The sequence below is a fragment of the Echiichthys vipera genome, assembly GCF_963691815.1.
Source record: "Echiichthys vipera genome assembly, chromosome: 12".
Classification (NCBI taxonomy): domain Eukaryota; kingdom Metazoa; phylum Chordata; class Actinopteri; order Perciformes; family Trachinidae; genus Echiichthys; species Echiichthys vipera.
In genome coordinates, this window is record NC_139837.1 from 25,896,428 (window position 1) to 25,917,800 (window position 21,373).

At 43.2% G+C, this 21,373-nt stretch overlaps 1 protein-coding gene across 1 annotated transcript in view; it reads right to left on the reverse strand.

The window, feature by feature from the left end:
- Positions 1–21,373, reverse strand: part of sptbn5 (spectrin, beta, non-erythrocytic 5) — a gene marked incomplete at both ends in the record, with an annotated part of 86,338 nt that overhangs the window by 33,175 nt on the left and 31,790 nt on the right. The window contains 28 exons of the mRNA XM_083924632.1: positions 1,630–1,802; positions 2,390–2,656; positions 3,185–3,347; positions 3,444–3,565; positions 3,911–4,024; positions 4,866–4,980; positions 5,059–5,180; positions 5,387–5,482; positions 5,551–5,742; positions 5,809–5,964; positions 7,385–7,573; positions 7,820–7,924; positions 7,997–8,146; positions 11,401–11,604; positions 11,681–11,860; positions 14,268–14,378; positions 14,480–14,594; positions 14,894–15,039; positions 15,150–15,282; positions 17,444–17,601; positions 18,102–18,218; positions 18,314–18,404; positions 18,497–18,606; positions 18,769–18,955; positions 19,100–19,236; positions 19,465–19,554; positions 19,726–19,890; positions 19,985–20,155. Of these exons, the coding sequence (XP_083780758.1) occupies positions 1,630–1,802; positions 2,390–2,656; positions 3,185–3,347; positions 3,444–3,565; positions 3,911–4,024; positions 4,866–4,980; positions 5,059–5,180; positions 5,387–5,482; positions 5,551–5,742; positions 5,809–5,964; positions 7,385–7,573; positions 7,820–7,924; positions 7,997–8,146; positions 11,401–11,604; positions 11,681–11,860; positions 14,268–14,378; positions 14,480–14,594; positions 14,894–15,039; positions 15,150–15,282; positions 17,444–17,601; positions 18,102–18,218; positions 18,314–18,404; positions 18,497–18,606; positions 18,769–18,955; positions 19,100–19,236; positions 19,465–19,554; positions 19,726–19,890; positions 19,985–20,155 (4,079 nt within the window). The remainder of the gene's footprint in view (positions 1–1,629; positions 1,803–2,389; positions 2,657–3,184; positions 3,348–3,443; positions 3,566–3,910; positions 4,025–4,865; positions 4,981–5,058; positions 5,181–5,386; positions 5,483–5,550; positions 5,743–5,808; positions 5,965–7,384; positions 7,574–7,819; positions 7,925–7,996; positions 8,147–11,400; positions 11,605–11,680; positions 11,861–14,267; positions 14,379–14,479; positions 14,595–14,893; positions 15,040–15,149; positions 15,283–17,443; positions 17,602–18,101; positions 18,219–18,313; positions 18,405–18,496; positions 18,607–18,768; positions 18,956–19,099; positions 19,237–19,464; positions 19,555–19,725; positions 19,891–19,984; positions 20,156–21,373) is intronic.

Here is a 21,373-nt window from a genome sequence, read left to right on the forward strand (position 1 = left end):
GAAAGCTCGTCCAGTTTCTCCGATGTATGTTTTACTGCACGATTTGTATGGAATCTCATAGATGACGGCACCAGGGCGAGGAACGGACACAACCGGGCCGGGGAACTGTTTTCATAAAACACGTCATACCCGGAAGAAAACAGCAGCTCTAAGGAAGGCTGGAGTCAGCTAAGCAAAGGTAAGAGGATATCCTTACCATACAACTAACTTGTCTGACAAGAAGAAACTTTAACTTTCAAAATACAATCGATCCAAGGAGCCCACTGATAATTTATTCCAGAAAAACACGTAAACGTTGTGGTTTGATAGTTTGGTGAAATGTAGGATGTTAATAATAGATCGTAAGAGGTTTAGAAAAGTCCCATCCAGCTTTCCCCTTTAGCACCGAAACGTTACGCGAGAGGTCAGTGGTCAGGGGGGCGTGTTTTGTCGGAAGACACACAGTGATTGCAGGCACAGGTAAAGAAGACTAGCCTGCAATTTGAAGTGAAGAGAGACAGAATGGTTCGTGTTTGGATCTTTCCCAGCTGCAAAACAAAAATGAAAGCTTACAACCCAGAAACTTTTCATAGGCTGCCATTGTGGTACGATGACGTGCTCTGATAAACCAGTGGCTTATTGTTTTGAATCTGGAAACTGAGACGCCGATCAAGACGCTGCAGCAAACATTTGGAAAAGGACGACTCCATAATTCCTCGAAGAGCTTCTGACCCAAAGAAGGTGTGCTTGAAGAAGAATGCACGAGTGCAGCAACTGACTATATGACGGATAGACTGGAGGTCACCAAACTGCCACAAACCACAACGTTTACGTGTTTTTCTGGAATAAATTATCAATGGGCTCCTTCCTTTTGGATTGTATTTGGCATTCAACTGAATGAATGGACTTTACTATGAGAGGAGCTGGTACAGATTGAGTAGGTAACTCTTTTAATAAACTCTGATGTCACTAATTACGGTGTTGGTGCTTCGTTTTATGTGTAGGGACTCCTATTATGCTACTGCAGAGGTTTGCTGTTATCATTAGCAGTGTTAGTGGTTAAAAAAGACGTTTGAATGCGTTCAACTCACTGCCCCAAGCTTATCAGTGTTAGCTGCATTTGGCTGTTAGCAACCGTTAGTGTCCGTCCCGGATTTCTCTGTAAGTGTTTGTACACGAACAAAATTGTCTCAATGGCTTATTTGATGAGTGTATTTGCCTAAAAAGAGCCTGGGATGATTTTACACCGGAATTTCACTTTAAGACTCTACATGAAATGAGAAGATGATTTTCTGTCAAATCAATTAAATTGTTCTTAATTTGAACTGCAGAAAGTTCAACCGTCAAGTCATCGTGAAGATTTTCACAGTTATCACAATAGTAGAAATTCACCACAATCCACTTATTGTGTTTTTATTGTGATCTGCAATAAAATGATTTCTTTCTCATCGCTCATGTGTCTAAGATAAGATTAAAATGTTAACAGTTTTTATTGACTAAAACAAGACTAAATTAGTTTATTTTCTGTGACTAAGATAAAACTAAAATGCTCTGACTTTTATCGACTAAAGCTTGACCAAATATGATAAAAACTAACATGAGACACATGACTGAGAGAAAATAGTTTCTAGACTGAATGCTTCTCCTCACCTGGTGGCGAGCGCGCTGCTCTTGGCTCTGATGTTGTCGCAGTCGTAGTGTCTCTGTTGGATCATCCTCTGGCCCAGAGTCTCCACCTGGTCCAGCTGGTCCACCTGTGCTTCCAGAGCCTCCTCAAACTGGACCTGCTTCCTCTGCAGAGTCTCCACCTCCGTCACAGAGCTCTGCGCCAACACAGGAGGAGGAGGAGGGGCTAAGCTGGGTTTCTTTTGTTAAAGTAGTTCTTACCTTTCTGGCATTTTCCACTTTTCTTTTGTAATCTTAAAATGCTCCTAATAAGCGTATGGCCCACTAAAATGTAAAATAAATCCACCAGGAGTTGAAACTCATCAATATTCAATTTTCATATATTTCTAAAGTCTGACCAATCACTTTATTCGGTCTGAATAAAATGATTTGCAGAGCTTCCTGCCTGTCATCGTTAATCCATTTCACTTGTGCTGCTCATGGTGCGTTCAAGTGCCATGGGAAGTCCGAAGTTTCAGACCTCCAACTCGGTAAAGTGCACTGGAATGCCTTAGGCATTCCAGTGCACTTTGCCTTATTGGAGGTCCGAAACTTTGGACTTACCATGGCACTGGAACGCAGCCTTTCTCTCTCTATGCACGTGTTGAGGGAGGGGGGGGGGCGTCAGAGGTCAGGCAGGTGGAAGAGGGTGGGACTTTCGAGGAAAGCGCTGGGAGTCATGAAAGAAAGGCAAGACTTGCTTTCATTTACTGATCTTTTCCACGTCACAGAAGGGGGCTCTTACCCCCAAGTCCTGGTTGGAAAGGAAAGCCTCCTTGTTGGTGAGCCAGCTCTCACACTGCTCCACAGAAGCCAGGAACACCTGCAGGGTCTGGGCCTGCTCCAGGGTGGTGCTGCGGCTCAGCCAGGCTTCGTCCAGTCCAGATTTGGATTCTTCCAGCTGGTTCAGGGCCTTCTGGATCTCCGCTTTCGAGCCGTGCCCCGACCGGATCAGACCCAGGCCGAAGTCTCGGACGGAGTCGATGCGCTCGGTGCGGGCATCAATCTCCGCCTGGAATGACAGTTACACCATAGACTGTATAAAAAATGGACGTAACCTCTACGTCAAGGTCTGTTCTCTCAACTTGATGCAGCCGTCCTCATCTATGGGAGTGATTTTGTGGGGAGGGACAAATGTCCATCTGGCTGACGTATACCTCCGAGGAGAAGTGAGGGCCAGCTGTCACTCAAGAGTGCATGTCCCTAATTATTCATAAACTTTAACCTCCAATAAAATAAAAACTAGCCTGGTACAAAAAAATTCACCCCCATCAGTGTTGCTTTGGAGATATGACTTACACATACAGACTTGAATGTTTTTTTGTACCAGGCCTTAAACAGGTTTAATGATGCTGTGAAAATGGCCTGTTTAACATGGGGGTCAATGAGATACTGCTCTATTATGAAACCTGCCCCTAGCGGACACTCTGAGAACTGACGTTTTTGGTACTTCCGTATTGAATCAACCAGAAATTTGCTGTGGTAGGGGCTTGAGTTCCACAGATATATGAAACTCACAGAGCTGCAGAGACCACTTTACCTTCCAGTCCTGATGCTCAACGATGAGCCGGTCTGCCTCGGCTCTGGTCTTGGGGAGGCCTTTCTCTGCCATGTCGCTGCTCTGTTTGATGCTCCAATCCAGCAGGAGGCGCTGGTTGGCTCTGAACAGCTGCAGCTGGTGGGCCTCCTGCAGCTTCTCCTTCCTGAACAAACACCGTCTCAAGTGAGTCCAGAGGCTCCACCCACGACCTCAGTCCACATCTCCATCAGTCACTTTGAACACATGAAGCCTCCCTCACCTGAGTTTCACCTCCTTATCCAGAGTCTTCAGAGCTTTCTGGACTTCCTTCTGCTTCTTCTTCAGCTGGTCGCTCATCACCGATCGAGCCCTCAGGTGGGCCGACACCTCCTGCTCCATAGCCTGAGGAGAGGAGAAATGGACATACGCAAAAAAATCTCAATGACATTTTATTAATTCATGCTCTTTATACATCTAAAAATATGTATATGTTCAGTTGTCTGCAGGATGGGTTGAACTAACCTTGAACATCTTGAAAGTTATTTAAAACACAGCTTCAGTTATATATATATATATATATATATATATATATATATATATATATCTATATATATATATATATCTATATATATATCTATATATATATAGATATATATATATATAGATATATATATAGATATATATATATAGATATATATATATAGATATGTATATAAATCTCTCGACCAGAAAAGTCCCCCAGCTCACCTTTGACCTCTCCTGTATGACGGCGACCTCTCGCTCCGCTTCCTCGTGGCGTCTGATCAAGTTCTCTACGCTGTCCACATCAAAGCCACAGTCCTGACCCTGCAGCAGCAGCATCTGCAGACACAGACGAGGGACTTTCTTGAGTCTCAGTGAGCGAAGTGTAGGTTAAAGCAATTCTTCCCTTTCTGTCATTTTTCCACTTTTCTTTTGTAATCTTAAAATGCTCCTAATAAGCGTGTGGCGCACTAAATCCACCAGGTGTTGAAACTCATCAATATTCAATTCTCATATAGGAGTTCGAGTACCTCAGGATCATGTTCACGAGTGAGGGGAGAATGGAGCGTGAGTTTGGCCGGAGAATCGGGTCAGCGGAGGGATGTTGCAGTCACTCTACCGCACCGTTGTGACGAAAAGAGAGCTGAGCCGGAAGGCAAAGCTCTCAATCTACAGGTCAATCTCCGTTCCTACCCTCACCTATGGTCATGAAAGCTGGGTCATGACCGAAAGAACGAGGTCGCGGGTAAAAGCTAACCCTAACCCTGGGAACACCTCAGGATCCCCCAGTTAGAGCTGGTTAATGTGGCCTGGGAAAGGGAAGTTTTGTGTCCCCTGCTAGAGTTCTGCCCCCGAGACCCGACACCGGATAAGCGGTTGAAGATGAGTGATGATGAGTATATTTCTGATAAAACTCTGACCAATCATTTTATCTGGTCTGAATAAAATGTTTTGCCGAGCTTCCTGCCTGTCATCAGTTAGTTCTGTAACACGATTTTATTTGTGCAAGGAAGATTAGCGTTAGCGTCAGCGCTAATGTCACTGGTAGTGGAAGCAAAGCAGCTGTTTCACTTGCGCTGCTCACTTTATCACTGCACGATGAGGGCGGGACTTTGGAGGGTGCTGTGAGACATGAAGAAAGGGAAGAATTGCTTTAAAAAGGAGGCGTCACATGACCGACCTTCTCGTTGGCTCTGTCTCGAACTTCCTCAAGCTCTCTGATGAGGGCGTGGACCACCAGCGCCCCCTCCAGCTTCTTCTTGTAGTTGTTCAGATCTCCGTGGAACTTGCTCCACCTGGAAGGGACGAGACGTTGAGAGGAAAAGAGAGAGCGAGCTAGCGAGCAAGCATAGCTGAGGCTGAGGGAGTGTCACCTGTCGTTGAGCTGCTGTCTCCGCTGCCTCACAGTCACCAGCTCATCTGCGCTCTGTCTCTTCTCCAGTCGGGCGGCCAGTCTGTTGATGGACGTGATGTGCGCGTCATCCACCGTCATGTCCTGCAGATTAAATTCACCTCTAGTGTATGCAGATATAAACATTTATGTGTACATGAATCTGCAACTAGGTTTACTGCTGGTGATTTCTTTCTTTATTAGGAGGAGAGAGAGGAGGAGGAGAAGGGGAGAGACAGGAGGAGGGGGAGAGAGAGAGGAGGAGGAGTAATAAATCTGATGTTTTTCTTTAAGTCAAAGGTGTGTCTCACTCCGTCTCCAGTTCCTCTGAATTCGCTGAGTTTCTTCAGCAGCTGAACTCCGTGTTCGTAATCCTTCCCGGCGTCTCCCACACTGATCATCACTTCCTACAACAGAGACAGATCAGAAACACCGGAGACACCAGAGACACACCGTCTCGCCATCCATCTCATACCTTGTGTCTGATCCAGGCCTCCACCTCTTCCACTCTCTGCAAGAACTCCAGGAAGTCTCGGTTGTCTTCCAGAGCTTTACCTCGGGCGGCCAACGCCTTCTTCAGCTCCTCCCAGTGGAGCTGCAGGGCGGCCAAGCTCCTCTTTACCTCCCTGGACCTCTGGTGGCGAAGGGACACCAGCTCCTCCCCGGCCTGGAGAACAAGAAGACAGTCTGCACTCTGAAGTCAAAGCAGCTCCTAAGAGATCGCTCTTCTCACCAGCAGCACAGAGCCGATGATCTGTGTGTGAGCCAGGATCTCCGCCTCAAACACCTGATGTTTCTGGAGGAGCTTCATCTTGGCGTGCAGATTACTGAGGTCCGCTTTACCGTCCTCCGCCATCTTCTGCATCCGCTCAGACACCCACTCCTCCGCCTGATGCACAGACAAACACTTTAGACACTTGAACACATTGTACCACAGAAACAGGAGGCCAGGTTTCTGTAGTCAGGTTATTGTCAGCATAAATAATAAATCTCTCCGGTGAAGATGGTTGTGGTTATTTTTTGTTTTCAAAAAGTTTGTATTCTATGACAATAGCCCTATTGGGATGGGATTAGTTTAATGTGGGGACGTGGGGTAAGGTCATTTCTCCCAGAGGTTTCAGTCCTTTTTGAATGCTCCAAGTCTGTAATTATTCTGGAGAATGTCAGTAAAATCTACGCTGATTTTCACCTTCTGAAAAAGTCAGAAAAAATCTCTCCGTTCAAATTTATCCCATCTGAATACGACCCTCTGTAAAACACCGACATATCCTGTCAATACGGAGCTTCCACATGTTTTTGAGCATGGAGGCGCTTGAAGAAGCACTCTGATCACTATATTTCTATAATCCATTCTGTCCTTTAGATTCCTGTTTAGTTAGTTATATGATATCAGGAAGCTCCGCAGCACGCACATGGAGACAGGGAGGTGACGGCAGTGCGTAGATCCAGTAACTGCTCTCTCTGAGAATACAGGGATTTATTTATCCATTACAGACGCCCTGAGGTGAGACTGTTTTACCCCACGTCCCAACATTAAACTAATCCTGTCTGAATAGGGCTTTAAACAGGAGGTTTGAGGCCTTTAAAGCACCCACTGGACCTCAACGCTTCCCCGGGCCTTACGGGGCATTTCCACCAGAGGCGTTGACGGAGGATTTCTCTGACGGAGCGTTTCTCCGACAGAAGGTTTCTCTAATGGAGGACTTCTCTGACGAAGCGTTTCTCTGACAAAAGGTTTCTCTGACAAAAGGTTTCTCTGACGGAGGGCTTCTCTGACGGAGCTTTTTTCTTACGGAGGGTTTCTCTGACGGAGCGTTTCTCTGACGGAGCGTTTCTCTGATGGAGCGTTTCTCTGAAGGAGCGTTTCTCTGATGGAGCGCTTCTCTGAAAGAGCATTTCTCTGACGGTGTGTTTCCCTGAAAGAGCATTTCTCTGACGGAGCGTTTCTCTGAAGCATGGGCCGGTTGAAAAAAAATTACCAGTGAGTTAGCTTTCTTAGCAAGGTGCAGCTTTATTCTACAGTCTGATGTTTGGAGGGAAGGTTGGAGCATTTGTCAGTCTGAATTTGCATCTCAACTTTATGCAAATTAGTTTGTCAAGCCAGACGCTGCCGGCACACGAAACTTTGACCAAGCGGTTCATCAAGGAGACGTAGTTTCAGTGTCAGATGCTAAACTCAAAGCATGCTTTAGGACACAAGGACTGGGAACCTGAACAGGAGGAACCTGGGTTGAGTTTTTTTCATTAAAAACATCTTTGACATTATTGTCATATACGGATGGAGAATCTCCGATTGGTCAGTCGGTTACCTCGGTGACATCTCTGTTGAAGATGCACAGCATCCTGGAGAGCTCCAACTCCTCTCTGCGTTTGACAGACAGCTCCTTGATCCTGTCACGGCGCTGGAGGAGGGACTTAAGTCTGGTCTGGATATGTCCGCTCTTCTCTCTGATCAGCTGCTTCTGCAGCCGCTCAGCCAACTCCTTCAGAGAGGAGAGCTGAGAGAGGAGAGATGAGAGGAGGAGGGGGAGGAGATAAGGAGGAGGAGAAAGAGGAACAAAGGGGGAGAAGGGAGGAGGAAGAGATGTGAGGAGGAGGAGGAGGAGAAAGAAACAGAAGAGATAAAACAGAAGAAGAGATAAAACATAGAAGAGATAAAATACAGAAGTAGAGATAAAACAGAAGAGAAAAAACAGAAGAAGAGATAAAACACAGAAGATATAAACCACAGAAGAAGAGCAGACCTTGTCGTCCTGTGAGCTGAGCAGCTTCTCAAAAGCCTCGTGGCGTTTGATCAAACCCTCCGTCTCGTCCACAGTGTTTCCCAGAATACTGTTCTGCAGCAGGACCTGTGGAGAGACCAGAGTAGCCGTCAGACCCTGAACAGGAGGCTTCTCAGATGGACAAGAGGACGAGTTTACCTCCTGTGAGCTGGAGGTTTTCTCCACGCTGTTGACATCTCTGTGGAAGACCTGCTCCAGGTGGACGCTCTCTAACCAGCTCTGTTTGTGGTTCCACTGCTGCTCCAGTCTGTCCCGCTGCTCCTGCAGGGCCTCCAGCTTCTCCCACACCTGCAGGAAACACCGGTCAACGATGCAAAAAATGACAATAAATATAATATAAAGCAAAAACTCCACAATCCAACATGTTCCAGGAATGTGATCTGAAATGACAACAAGAGAAGATTTTACACACACTGCTATGCGCAGCTGCTACATGCTAACGTCGCGGAAGAATCATCTTGGTTTATGTTGTTCATTTCTACACATTTAAATGTGTAATTCCAGCGGAAAATCATTCCATGGTCTTTTTCATCACCTGCATACATCGTATAAGCCATTGAGACAGTCAAACCTGCCAGTCCTATATTTGTAATGCGCCTGTATTCTGACATTTATGGTAAATGCATTGAAACGGCACAGAGGAGCTGACATGAAGGTAAACACTTTACTGTCATTCTGTCTCACTCTGCAGTATAAAACTCTGACATGAAGGTAAACACTTTACTGTCATTCTGTCTCACTCTGCATTCTAAAACTCTGACATAAAGGTAAACACTTTACTGTCATTCTGTCTCACTCTACAGTATAAAACTCTGACATGAAGGTAAACACTTTACTGTCCTTCTGTCTCACTCTGCAGTATAACACTCTGACATGAAGGTAAACACTTTACTGTCATTCTGTCTCACTCTGCAGTCTAAAACTCTGACATGAAGGTAAACACTTTACTGTCATTCTGTCTCACTCTGCAGTATAAAACTCTGACATGAAGGTAAACACTTTATTGTCATTCTGTCTCACTCTGCAGTATAAAACTCTGACATGAAGGTAAACACTTTACTGTCATTCTGTCTCACTCTGCAGTCTAAAACTCTGACATGAAGGTAAACACTTTATTGTCATTCTGTCTCACTCTGCAGTATAAAACTCTGACATGAAGGTAAACACTTTACTGTCATTCTGTCTCACTCTGCAGTCTAAAACTCTGACATGCTGGTAAAGACTTTACTGTCATTCTGTCTCACTCTGCAGTATAAAACTCTGACATGAAGAGAGGAGATGAAGTATTAACATTACATGAGAACACCACCTGAAGTACAAGAAAACAGGAAAAACTTGTCCATGCATTTGTTACTTCTAGGCTGGATTGTTGCAATTCCTTATTATCAGGCTGCTCCAATAATTCTGTTTAGAGTTTCCAGTTGGTCCAAAATGCTGCAGCTCGTGTACTAACTAAAAATATCGAAGAGAACATATTTCTCCTGTCTTAGCGTTTTTCACTGGCTACCTGTAAAATCTAGAATAGAATTTAAAATCCTTCTCCTTACCTACAAAACTCTTATTGGTCAGGCTCCGTCATATCTTAAAGAGCTCATAGTACTGTATTACCCGTATTACTCATATAAACTATCATTAGTCTTATAAATTATAAAATGTGTAGCCATACAGACACCATCAGTGGTATGTCTCGCTGTATCGTAGCTGTTATTACCGCTACTCATCAATGATCATGTTTGCCATCATAATTACTATCATTGTCATATTCTATCACCTTAGCTGTGCTTGTTTCTACTATTCTGCTGTATTAACTGTTATAACATATAAGTCATATTCACATTACTATAGATATTATTATAGTTACTGTTGCTCTTTGGTTGCTTGCATCTCTGGAAGTGTCTCTGTCTGTCTTTGTGTCTGTCTTTGTCTCTCTCTGTCCATCTGTCCGTCTTTTCCATCTTTCTCTCTCCTTTTCTTCCTCCCCAACCGGTGCAGACAGATGTCCGTCCTCCATAGAGCTGGGTATGTCTGACGTTCCTGTCTGTTATAGGGGAGGTTTTCGTTGCCACTGTACTCTACGGGGGAATTGTTGGGTCTATGTAAATCATAAATATGTCATAGAGTGTGGTCTATACCTACTCTGTAAAGTGTCCTGAGATAACTTTTGTTATGATTCGACACTACAAATAAAATTGAATTGAACCGTTTCATCCACTCGGGCCACTCCGTCAGCTTGTCAAACGTAAAGGTTTCCGGAGGGTAAAACTATGCCATTTCTTTTCTTCTTGCCATCTGTCTTCTTAATTTATCTCTTAGTCGTTCATTGAACTACTTTTGACACCATGAAAAATGATTGAGGGTTGGCTTGATCCGTTAATATTCCCTTTAATGACAGCACAAACATCTAAACAAACTGGCATAAGAAAAGCGTTTTTGTAACCAAAGCAACAATACATTAACTGCTCTGTGTTAGAATGTTCCAGTTGCTGTGACAACATTATTTCCATTACATAAACTATATATGACAGCTAATAGCCAACATGTACTATTGTATCTATGTTAATAGCACTTTCATTTTTGAAATCACTGAGAATTGAGATGTATACAAAAAATTGTGGAAGTTAAGCAGGACTAAATTACATTTGGTCATAGATTTGCTTTTGTGTGTTGACATTATAGCAATCAGTTGATACCTTTTTCAAAAATAAAATATAATCTAATGTTTTCATGCCATAATTAGGACTGGAGTAGATCCTGTACTAGTGCAAAAATTGATCTTGGATCGAAATAGAATCGAATCGTGAGGCCCCCAAAGATTCCCACCCCTAGTCCCTACACATGAAACGAAGCACCAATGGGCTCCTTCCTTTTGGATGGCATTTGGTAATCGGCTTGAATGGATTTTACTATGAGAGGAGCTGGTACAGGGGTCAGTAGGTAAGTCTTTAAAACACTCTTTTAATAAACTCTGGGTTCACTAACTACGTTGTTGGTGCTTTGTTTTTTGTGTAGGGACTCTTCTCATGCTACTGCAGATGTTTAGTGTTATTTTGAGCAGTATTAGTGGTTAAAAAAGACGTTTTAATACCTTCACCGTACTGCCCCGAGCTAATCAGTGTTAGCCCGGCTGTTAGCAACAGTAACAGATTTCTCCGTTAATAGTTTATACACGAAAAAAATGTCTCGATGGCTAATTTGACCTGAAAAAGACCATGGGATGACTTTCGCCGGAATTACACTTTAAGATCTGATTCCTGCTGGAAAATGTTTGATTGTGTCTGTTTTTGGTCTATCCTGATTGCAGTAAACAAAGAAAATATCGGTTGTATCCATATTGAAAAATGTGTCTATATTTTTTAGATAAGAGTTAAATCCAACCACACACTTATATCATAATGCATTATAGCCTTAAACACTGTAAACCTTAACATTTAAATAAAACAATATGTTTGTTTCTGATTTATGACTGGAAGAAGTCGAGTTGCATCTCAAGTGAATCTTCAGTTGTATCCACGTCTTTGTGAGATCTACTGTTGACCTCTGACCTCCTTGCTGTTGCTTGTGTCCTGCGTCTGCAGCTCCTCCCCCATGTCCACAGCCTGTTGGTACGTCTCCTGTCTGGCCTCTATCTCGGCCCACAGCTGCTGGTGCTGGGCCAGCTGGAGGTCGGCGGTCGCCACATCCCTGATGCTCTCATTGGCGGCCATCGCACCAATCAGCTGGCCGCACCACAGGAAGTAGTCCTGCGCCTGGAGAGACACGTGGTTACAGCTGAGGAGCATGAAGCGTTTATTAATGTTGTAATCATTGTGTGTCTGTCTTCACCGTGTTCAGAAACAGGTATCTCTGGCACGCCAGTTTTAGCTCCTCCTCCCTCTGCTCCGCATGGAGTCGGAGCTCCTCCCACCGCTCCACCACTTCCTGCTGCACTTCCTGGAGACGGAGCTTCAGCTGAGGCGTGCAGAGGTCCAGGATCGAGTCGACGGCGTCGAGCTGCTCCTGAAGCTGCAACACACACACACACACACACACACACACACACACACACACACACACACACACACACACACACACACACACACACACACACACACACACACACACACACACACACACACACACACACACACACACACACACACACACACACACACACACACACACACACACACACACACACACACACACACACACACACACACACACACACACACACACAAGAAGAGAAGATTTTTCGATTTTTCAAACACACTTTATTTACATATTAAGATACTATTTTCAGTTTTCCTAAAGTTCTGCGGTGATTAAGGTATCTATTCAGATGAAAAAATGTGCAAACTGCAGCTCATCATTGACAACAGTGCAAAGGATATTGTTGTGACACCAAATCTTTTTAAAAATGTCCAGATCATGGATCATCTTATAAAAGCTGAACTCCAGCCTCGGTCTGCTCTTTACATTGCAGCTCCAGACTGAGGCTGCCTCCTGACCCCCTCCCTTCTCTATCCTGCTCTTCCTGGACAGATAAATGACCAGCATCGCTTCCCACAGCATGAGGTTCAGAAGCTGCCATTTCCTCTGGTCCACTTTCTTGTATCTAACAACGTAAATAAACACTGGTTTGCTAAAAGTTTCATTAAACTGGTTTGACACATCAGGGAGATAAAAGCATTTGTGGCAATGGTGCCGTGTAAAATTCTCCACTGGAGGTCAGCCGTGTGATTTCTGAGGGTAGGTTTATAAAAAACCCTCCACTGTGGACCCCCCCCCCCCCCAGTTCCTGTAGAGAACTTTCCTGTCTGTCGACTGCAGGATGAGTGTGTCCGTTTTTTTAAGAAACCCAGCAAGGGTCATCATCATCTTCTCTGGCGCTGCCTCAGGCGACAGCTTGTAGCAGCAGCTCCCGTCATGTTTTTTTAACTTTGTTATTTGTTGGCTCAGTCTTTTCGTTTTTTTTGTCGAATTAATCCCATTCTGTGCATAAACGTTGAGACAATAGCTGGCCTAAGTTTTGTTACTGTTCTACGCAATCTTCTGTTACTTTTTTATTTTTTTTGTAACAGAGAACCTTTAATAGATCGACAGATGTCTCTTGTAACATTGAGAGTGTACTGTTGACATGAGAGCCTTATCTCTGCTTTTCCGTGATCCCATCACTGCCTAAGACATGTAAAATCTGCTTTCCTTTGTCTAAAAGAACTCCAAAAATAACTTAAAACCTCTCTAAAACCTTTATCAAAAGTTAAAACTGAATTAAAATGCCAGCATACACTCTTAGGTAAATTATTATTATATTAAAGACAACATTACACAAAACCAAAGAATGATCAGTTAAACCAGCTGGCATAATCTTACAAGCCTTAAAAACATTAAAATGGTGCTTAAAACAATAAAAGCGGTCAAGCCTGGCTAAGGAGATCCTGTCCTCTCTCAGGTGGGACCATGTGTGCTGTCTGTAGTCTGTGTGTATCTTTCTCCGCACATTAACAAGGCCATGAGTGTGAGCTTTATCTATTCTTTATCTGAGCATACAATGTTCAGCTCTGTGTATCTTGTGAGATACTTCCTATCTTGTGATATAAGTATGACGAAGGTTAATGCCTGTTCATATGTTACTGAGAAATCCTTTGAAATTAATGTGACTAATGATAGTGCTTTACCTTGTATGTCACCTACCTAAATGCTGATTATGTATTCATGGATTGTATAAAATGAAAAACTGCCCTGAGCTCTGGGTCTGTCTCTGCAGCAGCCTGTGTTTGTGTGCGCGGAGCACAGTCCTTTTCTGCAGAAAATGCTTAAAAAAAAATGAAACCATGGAGCCAAGCATACAAGCAAAAGCCAAGACTTGCTTGTGTCTAATCTTTGTCGACGTATTTTCCCCTTAACATGAGACACTTAACTGCAGTCAGACAGCCAGCCGTCACTGTTGTCTGCAGCAGTCGGCTGACTCTCCAGCCGCCCAGCCTTACCAGCCCCATTCAGCATGATCCTCGTCTCCTCCAGAGTGTTCACCTGCTCCACCTCTTCCAAAAACAACACCACTACCCCGTTCACACGAGCAGTAGACCTTACTGAACTGTGCCCGACAATCTCCCCCACAGCCAGCGCCACCTCCTCCACACTGCATGGAGACCCGGCACTGGGCTGTGCCTCCGCGACAGCCCAGAGAAGCCTCCAACCGGACAAAGGCCGAGCCGAAAACACCACAAAAACTCTATAAACTGAAATAAACTCTCCAAAACACAAACCTAACATGTAACACAACCACAACCAATAATCCATTAAAGATCAAAGACAAAGAAAAGGAAAGAAAATAAAGAAAACTCTTCCATGCACTCAGTTCTTCCTCTCACACACCTCTCACATGAAGAAGAAGAAAAAGAAGTAGAAGAAGAAGAACAGTCTCCACCTGTTGCTCTGTGGCAGCCAGCTCGTGGAGCAGTGCTTCATGTTTCCTCAGCTGTGACATCCCTCCTCGCAAATCCTTCGCCAAGTCGTCGGGAATGCTCTTCTGTCGCTCCTTCAGAGACAGAAGGAGAGAGAAAGACGGAGAGAGTTTCTGATGGTTGGACTCCAGCATTTGTGGATGTCATGTGATGTCATGACGGACAGGTAAAGCACCTGGATGAGGGTCAGTGCGTCACTCAGGTCTTGGTAAAAGTGGTGACACTCCTCGGCTCTCTGCAGCTGATCCTGACGCTCCAGGGCCACGCACTTCAGATCTTCCCAGCATGCACTGCAAACAACCAAACAGTAAGAATCACAGGTATATAGACGTAGATGTCTGATGGTGACTATCTTGGTCAGGGCAGCTGTGTCTCCTGCTGCGTGTATGTTTATAAAGACAGTGGGATTATCATAATTTCCGGTTCAGTTTCAACACATTTTCAAGCAGTGCTTCACAATAAAAGTCCCCCGCTGTTTTGTTATTTAAAAGCTTTTATTGTCTTTCTCTCTGGTCTCCTGGAGTTGAATCTGAACACTTTATCGGTTCAGCTCTCTGTGAACATAACCGTCAGTCTGTGTGAGTGTCACCTGAGTTGCTGCAAGGTCTCTCTGACTGCAGAACTCTGTGGCTGTTTGCTGCGGGTCAGTGGAGCAGCCAGCTCTCTGCAGCTCTGCAATCTCTCCTCTCCGACCTCCAGCTGCTTCAGGAAACCTTCGAACTTCCCACGAAGCGACTGAAACGTCCGTCACAAAAACAGACAGCTCACTTATGGACAGACATACAGATAATGGTGAATCTGTGATAAGAAGAAAATGTTTTTAGCATGGATGAAGGAGGTGAAACCTGAACATGCTGGTAGTCGTTGCCCAGATCCTGACACTCTACCGTCTGTCTCTGCTGGTTCATCCAGTCCTTAAACTCTGAAGCCTCTCGCCTGAACTCGTGGAGATGGAGGACTTCCTGTAACCTCTGACCTCTGAACGGAGAGATGTGAAAGGGTCAGGCGTTCTACAGACAACAGGAAGTTAGTTATGGTGTTGTTTACAGACAATGATCACGGTGGAGACTAAGGCACTTTAAAACATGACGTGAAAAACAACATTGATACTTCAGATTCCAGAGGATCTCATCATCTCTCATGTCCTTCGCAAATCTGCTTAGACGAAGAAAAATAGATGCTTGTTAAAACTGCAGAACCTGCCTGAGAATCTTCATGTTTTCAAGTTTTTAATCAGTATCAAAGTGATCTTGTGACCGTGGTGTGTCAGGGCTCCAGACTAACTGTTTTCACTATGAGCACCTTGGCCCCCAACTGAAAGTTTTAGGGGCGCAACCAAAGATTTTAGGGGCACACACCATAAATCAACAAGCTAATCAAACTACTAAATTTTAAATATTCAACTAATTTTCACTATTACTAATAAATATTTTGATAATAGATGCAGAAATAATATATGCTATTTTAAATTCAGTGTCACATTTTTATTGTGCACTTTTGAAGATGGAACATAGAAGGTAAACCCACAGCACTTTCGCTGTCATGACAGTACAATATTAAAAAAATAAACCATACATTCAGAATTAGTGATTGGAAACTGACATTTTTAATTTAATTCAAAGTTAATATAATGTAATATTTTACTGCAGAGTATACTGTATATCCGCCGCTGCCTCAAGGACCTTCAGCCTCTTTACATAAACTACAGGAGGTGATCAATATAGAATTGAATAAACTTAAAATCTGGTTTGACACAAATAGCTTATCACTCAACCTCGGTAAGACAAAAATGATGATGTTTGGTAATTGTAGAACAAATAAACAGGTAATATTAAAAATAGAGGGAACTGTAATTGAAAGAGTACATGAAATAAAATTCCTGGGGGTAACCATAGATTATAAAATTAGTTGGAAAGCACATATTAAACATGTCCAAACCAAAGTTTCAAGAAGCATCGCAATAATAAATAAAGCAAAAAAGGTTTTAGATTACGAATCCCTCCACACTCTGTACTGTTCCTTAGTCTTACCGTATTTGCAATACTGTGCTGAGATTTGGGGTAACAATTACAAGACCTCACTACAGCCACTAACCATCATTCAAAAAAGAGCCATACGTGTCATTCATAATGCCGACTACCGGGAACACAAAAACTCATTATTCCTGCAATCACGCCTACTCAAATTTACAGATATGGTCAATTATCAAACAGCTCAAATTATGTTTAAAGCTAAAGGTAATTTATTACCTACAAACATACAGAAATTATTCAGCATATATGAAGGGGGTTACCATTTGAGAGGGACAATTCATTTCAATATTCCACTAGTGCGTACGATCAGGAAAGGTTTTTGTGTTTCAGTCAGCGGGGTGAGGCTTTGGAACAGATTTCATAAAGAATTAAAGGAATGTCCAAACATAAAACAGTTTAAACTGAGGTATAAGGATGTGATCTTTACAAGGTACAGGGATGAAGTTACTCAGGACCACTAAGTGATATAATGGCCATAAGGGTGTGATAGGGTGTACTGTAAAGTATGGGGGTGGATATTTTTCTCTATATCTTTCTGTGTTTATCTGAATCACGTATTCATTTTTTTGGTAAACACACATACAGCTATATGTGTGTTACTTTATTGTGCGTTGAGGATATCATATGCAAATATATATATATATATTTTTATTTTTATTTTTTTTGCTTAGCACTCAGCAAAGCGTTTTCTATTTTACTTTTTATATAAGAGATCTGTTGGGCTAGGAAGCTCATTTCTATTTTTGTTGTAAGTTATAAAGAATGATAAGGGGCGGGAGTTTATAAGTTTAACTTCTTCTCACTCCTTTTCTAATATTTATTTCATGATGAATGCGATTACTGTTTTAGATATGTATGTGCATATATGTCTGTACACAAATGTGTGTATTATTATTTTTTGGAGAAATATTCAAAATAAACGCAACAAAACAAAAACAAAAAACATGGGGTGACTGCTCTAACCACTTTTCCACCGGCCACCCCTTGTTCATATTTACATTCTCAAAGCATCATGGGATCTGTAGTTTCAAAGAGAAAGATTATAAATCAATCAATCAATCAAGTGCTCTTGATTGGTCCTCTAACAGCAATGAGTCTGTGTTTACCTGATGGCAGCCTGGTGCTGTAGCTGCTGGTTCAGGCTGCTGAGGCGACTGTGAGGCCTGCTAAGCTCCTCCAGGCTCCAGCTCTGAACCGCCTGCTCCACCTGATCCCCCAAGTCCTCCACCTCCACCTCCAGCACCTCCAGCTGGCCCTCCAACACCTACAGCAAGGAAATCATTGGGTGCTGCTACAGTCCACATTTTAACATCATACATTTTGTTTAAAACATTAAGTAGGGCCGCCCCCTCTTAGACGGTAGGTCAACAAATTGGTTATTATAGACTTTTCTTCGAAAACTTATGAACACATCTCTATTAAACACAAGGTATAAAGTGGCGCTTTTGCGGGATTCTTTGTGGAGAAACTCAGTTCTACAGATCAGTCCATTAAATCAACTAAATCGTTCGTCAAAAAAATCATGACGACTAAGAATTTCCTTAGTTAAGGACAGCTCTAACAAAAAGGATGTGGAAAATAAGGACATGTTTTGGAGAATAAGCTTCCATATGGGTGTAAAAAGCGTTCACTTTGAGGAGTTCTACAGGGAAGGAGGTCCTCTGTTATTTTGGTAAAACTACTACACTGGTGCTTTTGCTGGATTCTTTGTAGAGAAACTCCGTTTTACAAAGACTTACACGGACTAGTGAGTGCGTGTTGTACCTTGTGTTTTGTGACGAGACTCTGTGTGGCCAGCTGGTCTTTGCCATAGTCGTCGGTGTTCACCAGAGTGAGCGTGTCAATCACCCTGGACTCCAGCTCTGAGCAGTCCAACAGCAGCTGCAGACGGGTCACGTTCAGAGAAAATTCTGCTCAAAATGCTTCTGAAACAACACATTTATATTGATAATAATCCATCTCTACGTCCCTCTCACCTGTTCTCTGGTAATGGCCTTGCTAAGGTGAGCTGCTCTCCTGTTGCAGGCCTCCTCTAACTCCTCCCACTCTGCACTCAGGTGTCTGCACCTGCAACAAAATAAACATAAAACAGTCAATCACTAAAGAGGAAGAAGAGATTCTGACATGAACAGTGAAGGAAAAGAGCAACACAACAGCACCTCTGGAGAACTTCCTCTCTGTCTGATTTGCTGGATTTGGCTAGGCCCCGCCCCTTCTCCAAGATGTGGTTCAGGTGTTTTCTATGAGCGTTCACTTCCGCCTGCAACTCCTACGTGAACACGTCATGTTTTATTTTAGCTGTTAGTTAGTTGTTGATTTTTTAACTCTTTACCATTCCATTTAAGATGCAGCTGTGAAGAGTTTATGAGGACTTTATAATTAAGTAATAAGTTTCTAAAATGTCTCAGAGGTTTTTGCAGCAGTACTGGACCTTGTGTTTCTGCAGGAGGCTCAGGGCTCCAGCCAGAGACTTATTGTATCCAGTCGATACAGAAGCGGGGATGTGTTCAGAGATCCAGCTGAGCTCCAGATCCACGTCATGGTAAAACCCAAACAGCAGCACCGACGCCTCCAGATGAGCTCGACGGCGATCCAGAGGCGTCTGCAGAGACTTGAACCTGCAGCACAAACATCATCCAATCAACAAAAAAATGCTAAATGAAAATAAATTGACCGTCTGACCTGTTGCTGGCACTTGAAGACGAGTAGAAGGATCATCAGAGTGAGACGGATCCTCTGTGGACCAAGAAGGCGTGACTCACAAGGTGAGGTAGGTGTCGGTCTCCTGTAGGATGCTCTGAGAGTCAAAGTGGTTGGAGGCCAGGTGTCGGGCTCTGCTTACGATGGAGTTGATTTTCTCCGCCAGCTCCTTTGCATCCTGCTCCAGCTGCTGATGCTCCTGAACGACACGACCAATATCAGTGTTTAAATTCATATTCTGAATATCAGTGTTTAAATTCATATTCTGAATATCAGTGTTTAAATTCATATTCTGAATATCAGTGTTTAAATTCATATTCTGAATATCAGTGTTTAAGTCCATATTCTGAATATCAGTGATTAAATTCATATTTAGAATATCAGTGTTTAAATCCATATTCAGAATATCAGTGCTCATAAACGTCACCTTCAGATGCTGTCGGCTGGAGCGGAGGTCGTGACCTTTGGCGGCGTTGTTCAGCATCCACTGAATGGCCTCGATCTTCAGCTTTGTGTCCTGAATAGACAAAGAAGAAGACTATCAGACTCTCCTGATATGAAACGGCTTGGTTTTGTTTTTATTTGATTTCTCATCCTCGTGTGTGCGTCAGTCCACTGTATTTTGTGATTGTCAACATTTCCATATAAAAGTGTAAATATAAAGAAGTGTTTTGTTTTCGTTCCGAACCTGCAGCAGCTCCATCAGCTGCTCCTGTTGTCCCGCCTGCCTCAGTTTGTCTCCTCTGTCGGCCATCTTGTCCTGAAGTCTCCTCCAGCGGCTGCTGAGCTGTGTCGACTTCCTGCTGATGCTCTGACCACCGTAGTGCTCTTCAGCAAGCATGTCCTGCCCCAGCTGAACACACACACATGGACACGCACACATAGGTGCATCATCGCAATGAGAGTTACACAAACCATGGTTTCCTGCACCGTTGGAGCCAGTTTACCTGAACCAGTGTGTCCAGCCACACCTGGTTGGCCTGCATCTCCCTCTCAGCCGCCTCGTGTCTCTTCAGCTTGCGGAGGTTGTTGGTGGGGTCGCGGTACGACTCGTCCTCCGCCACCTTGAATTTCTCCTCCATCCACAGCAGCAGCTCGTCTGCATCCCTCTGGAACTCCTGCAGAATAGATCAGTGATGACTCTTTGAAAAACATGTGGTTGTTGTTTAGATTATCCTGTATAAAACCATCTAAAATAAATATTCATTTTTTGTCTTCTGCAGCAGAAGGCAAAGGCTTAGTTCACGTTGTACGTCACAGCTTCAGTCATCTGGGGCCTTATTTTGTGTGCACAAAAACCTTGTGTAGAGGGGCCAACATGTGCTGTAAAATGTGCGCTGGCAAACGATGGTATTTATAGAAAACTTATTTGCGGAGAAGCGTGCGTATTCCTACACCAACTATCACCTGTGAGTAGAGCTCCTGCAAAGTTTTTCCGACTCGGGAATCAGCAACAGTCGATGGACACACCATGAAATACAGCTGAGTCAGCAGAAAAAACAAACACATTAACTATAAAATAATTGCCAGCAAATGTATTTCACACTGTATAAAGCCTACTTGTAGTTGTGGATAGGCTATACTAATATAGGACTATACTGTTATATCTCAGTTAAGATGCAGTTTGAATGAATTATCAAGTCTACATGTTTTTAATAACATGTTTAAATGAATTTAATAACTGCATACGTCGTCAGGTGTGTCTGTTTGGCCAAAGTTGTGAAAATGTTATGTCCAAAGTTATGGCTGACAATTATGAAATGAAAAGGTAAATTTGGTTAAACACAATCATTTTTTAAATTTATGAAATGATTACATTCATCTGTTTTCAGTAAAATCTGATCCAGCTGAGATAGGAAGGATTGATGTATGGATCTCAGTGTCACAAATAATTCTCTTAAATATCATCCTTTATTTATTTTCTTACTTTGTATAAACGTATTAAGACCTGCCATTTTATTCACAGTTTTTTAAATAGCCCGATATTTTGTATATGAATACGATAAACTTCCTTACAAATAATAACAGTGGAGTTAACTTGATTCACAGCTGTGGTGACATGTTTCCACTCGCCCTGTTTACATTTATTTGAAATGCCTCTACCTCCGTAAAGCCCCTCAATTTCCTTCTCGGAGAGACTTTCTTTTTCCTACTGCTTCTGTCTTTTTTTTCACGTCAGTCACTGTAACGTCCTCATTCAGACAGCTTCCATATTCATGAGCTATTTAGCATATGGCATTTATGGCAGATAGTGGGAGGAAAAGTGGGACGACACTGGGCGCAGATCACACTTGCACAATTTACCGCAGGTGGGAATTTATCAAGGAACAATTGCG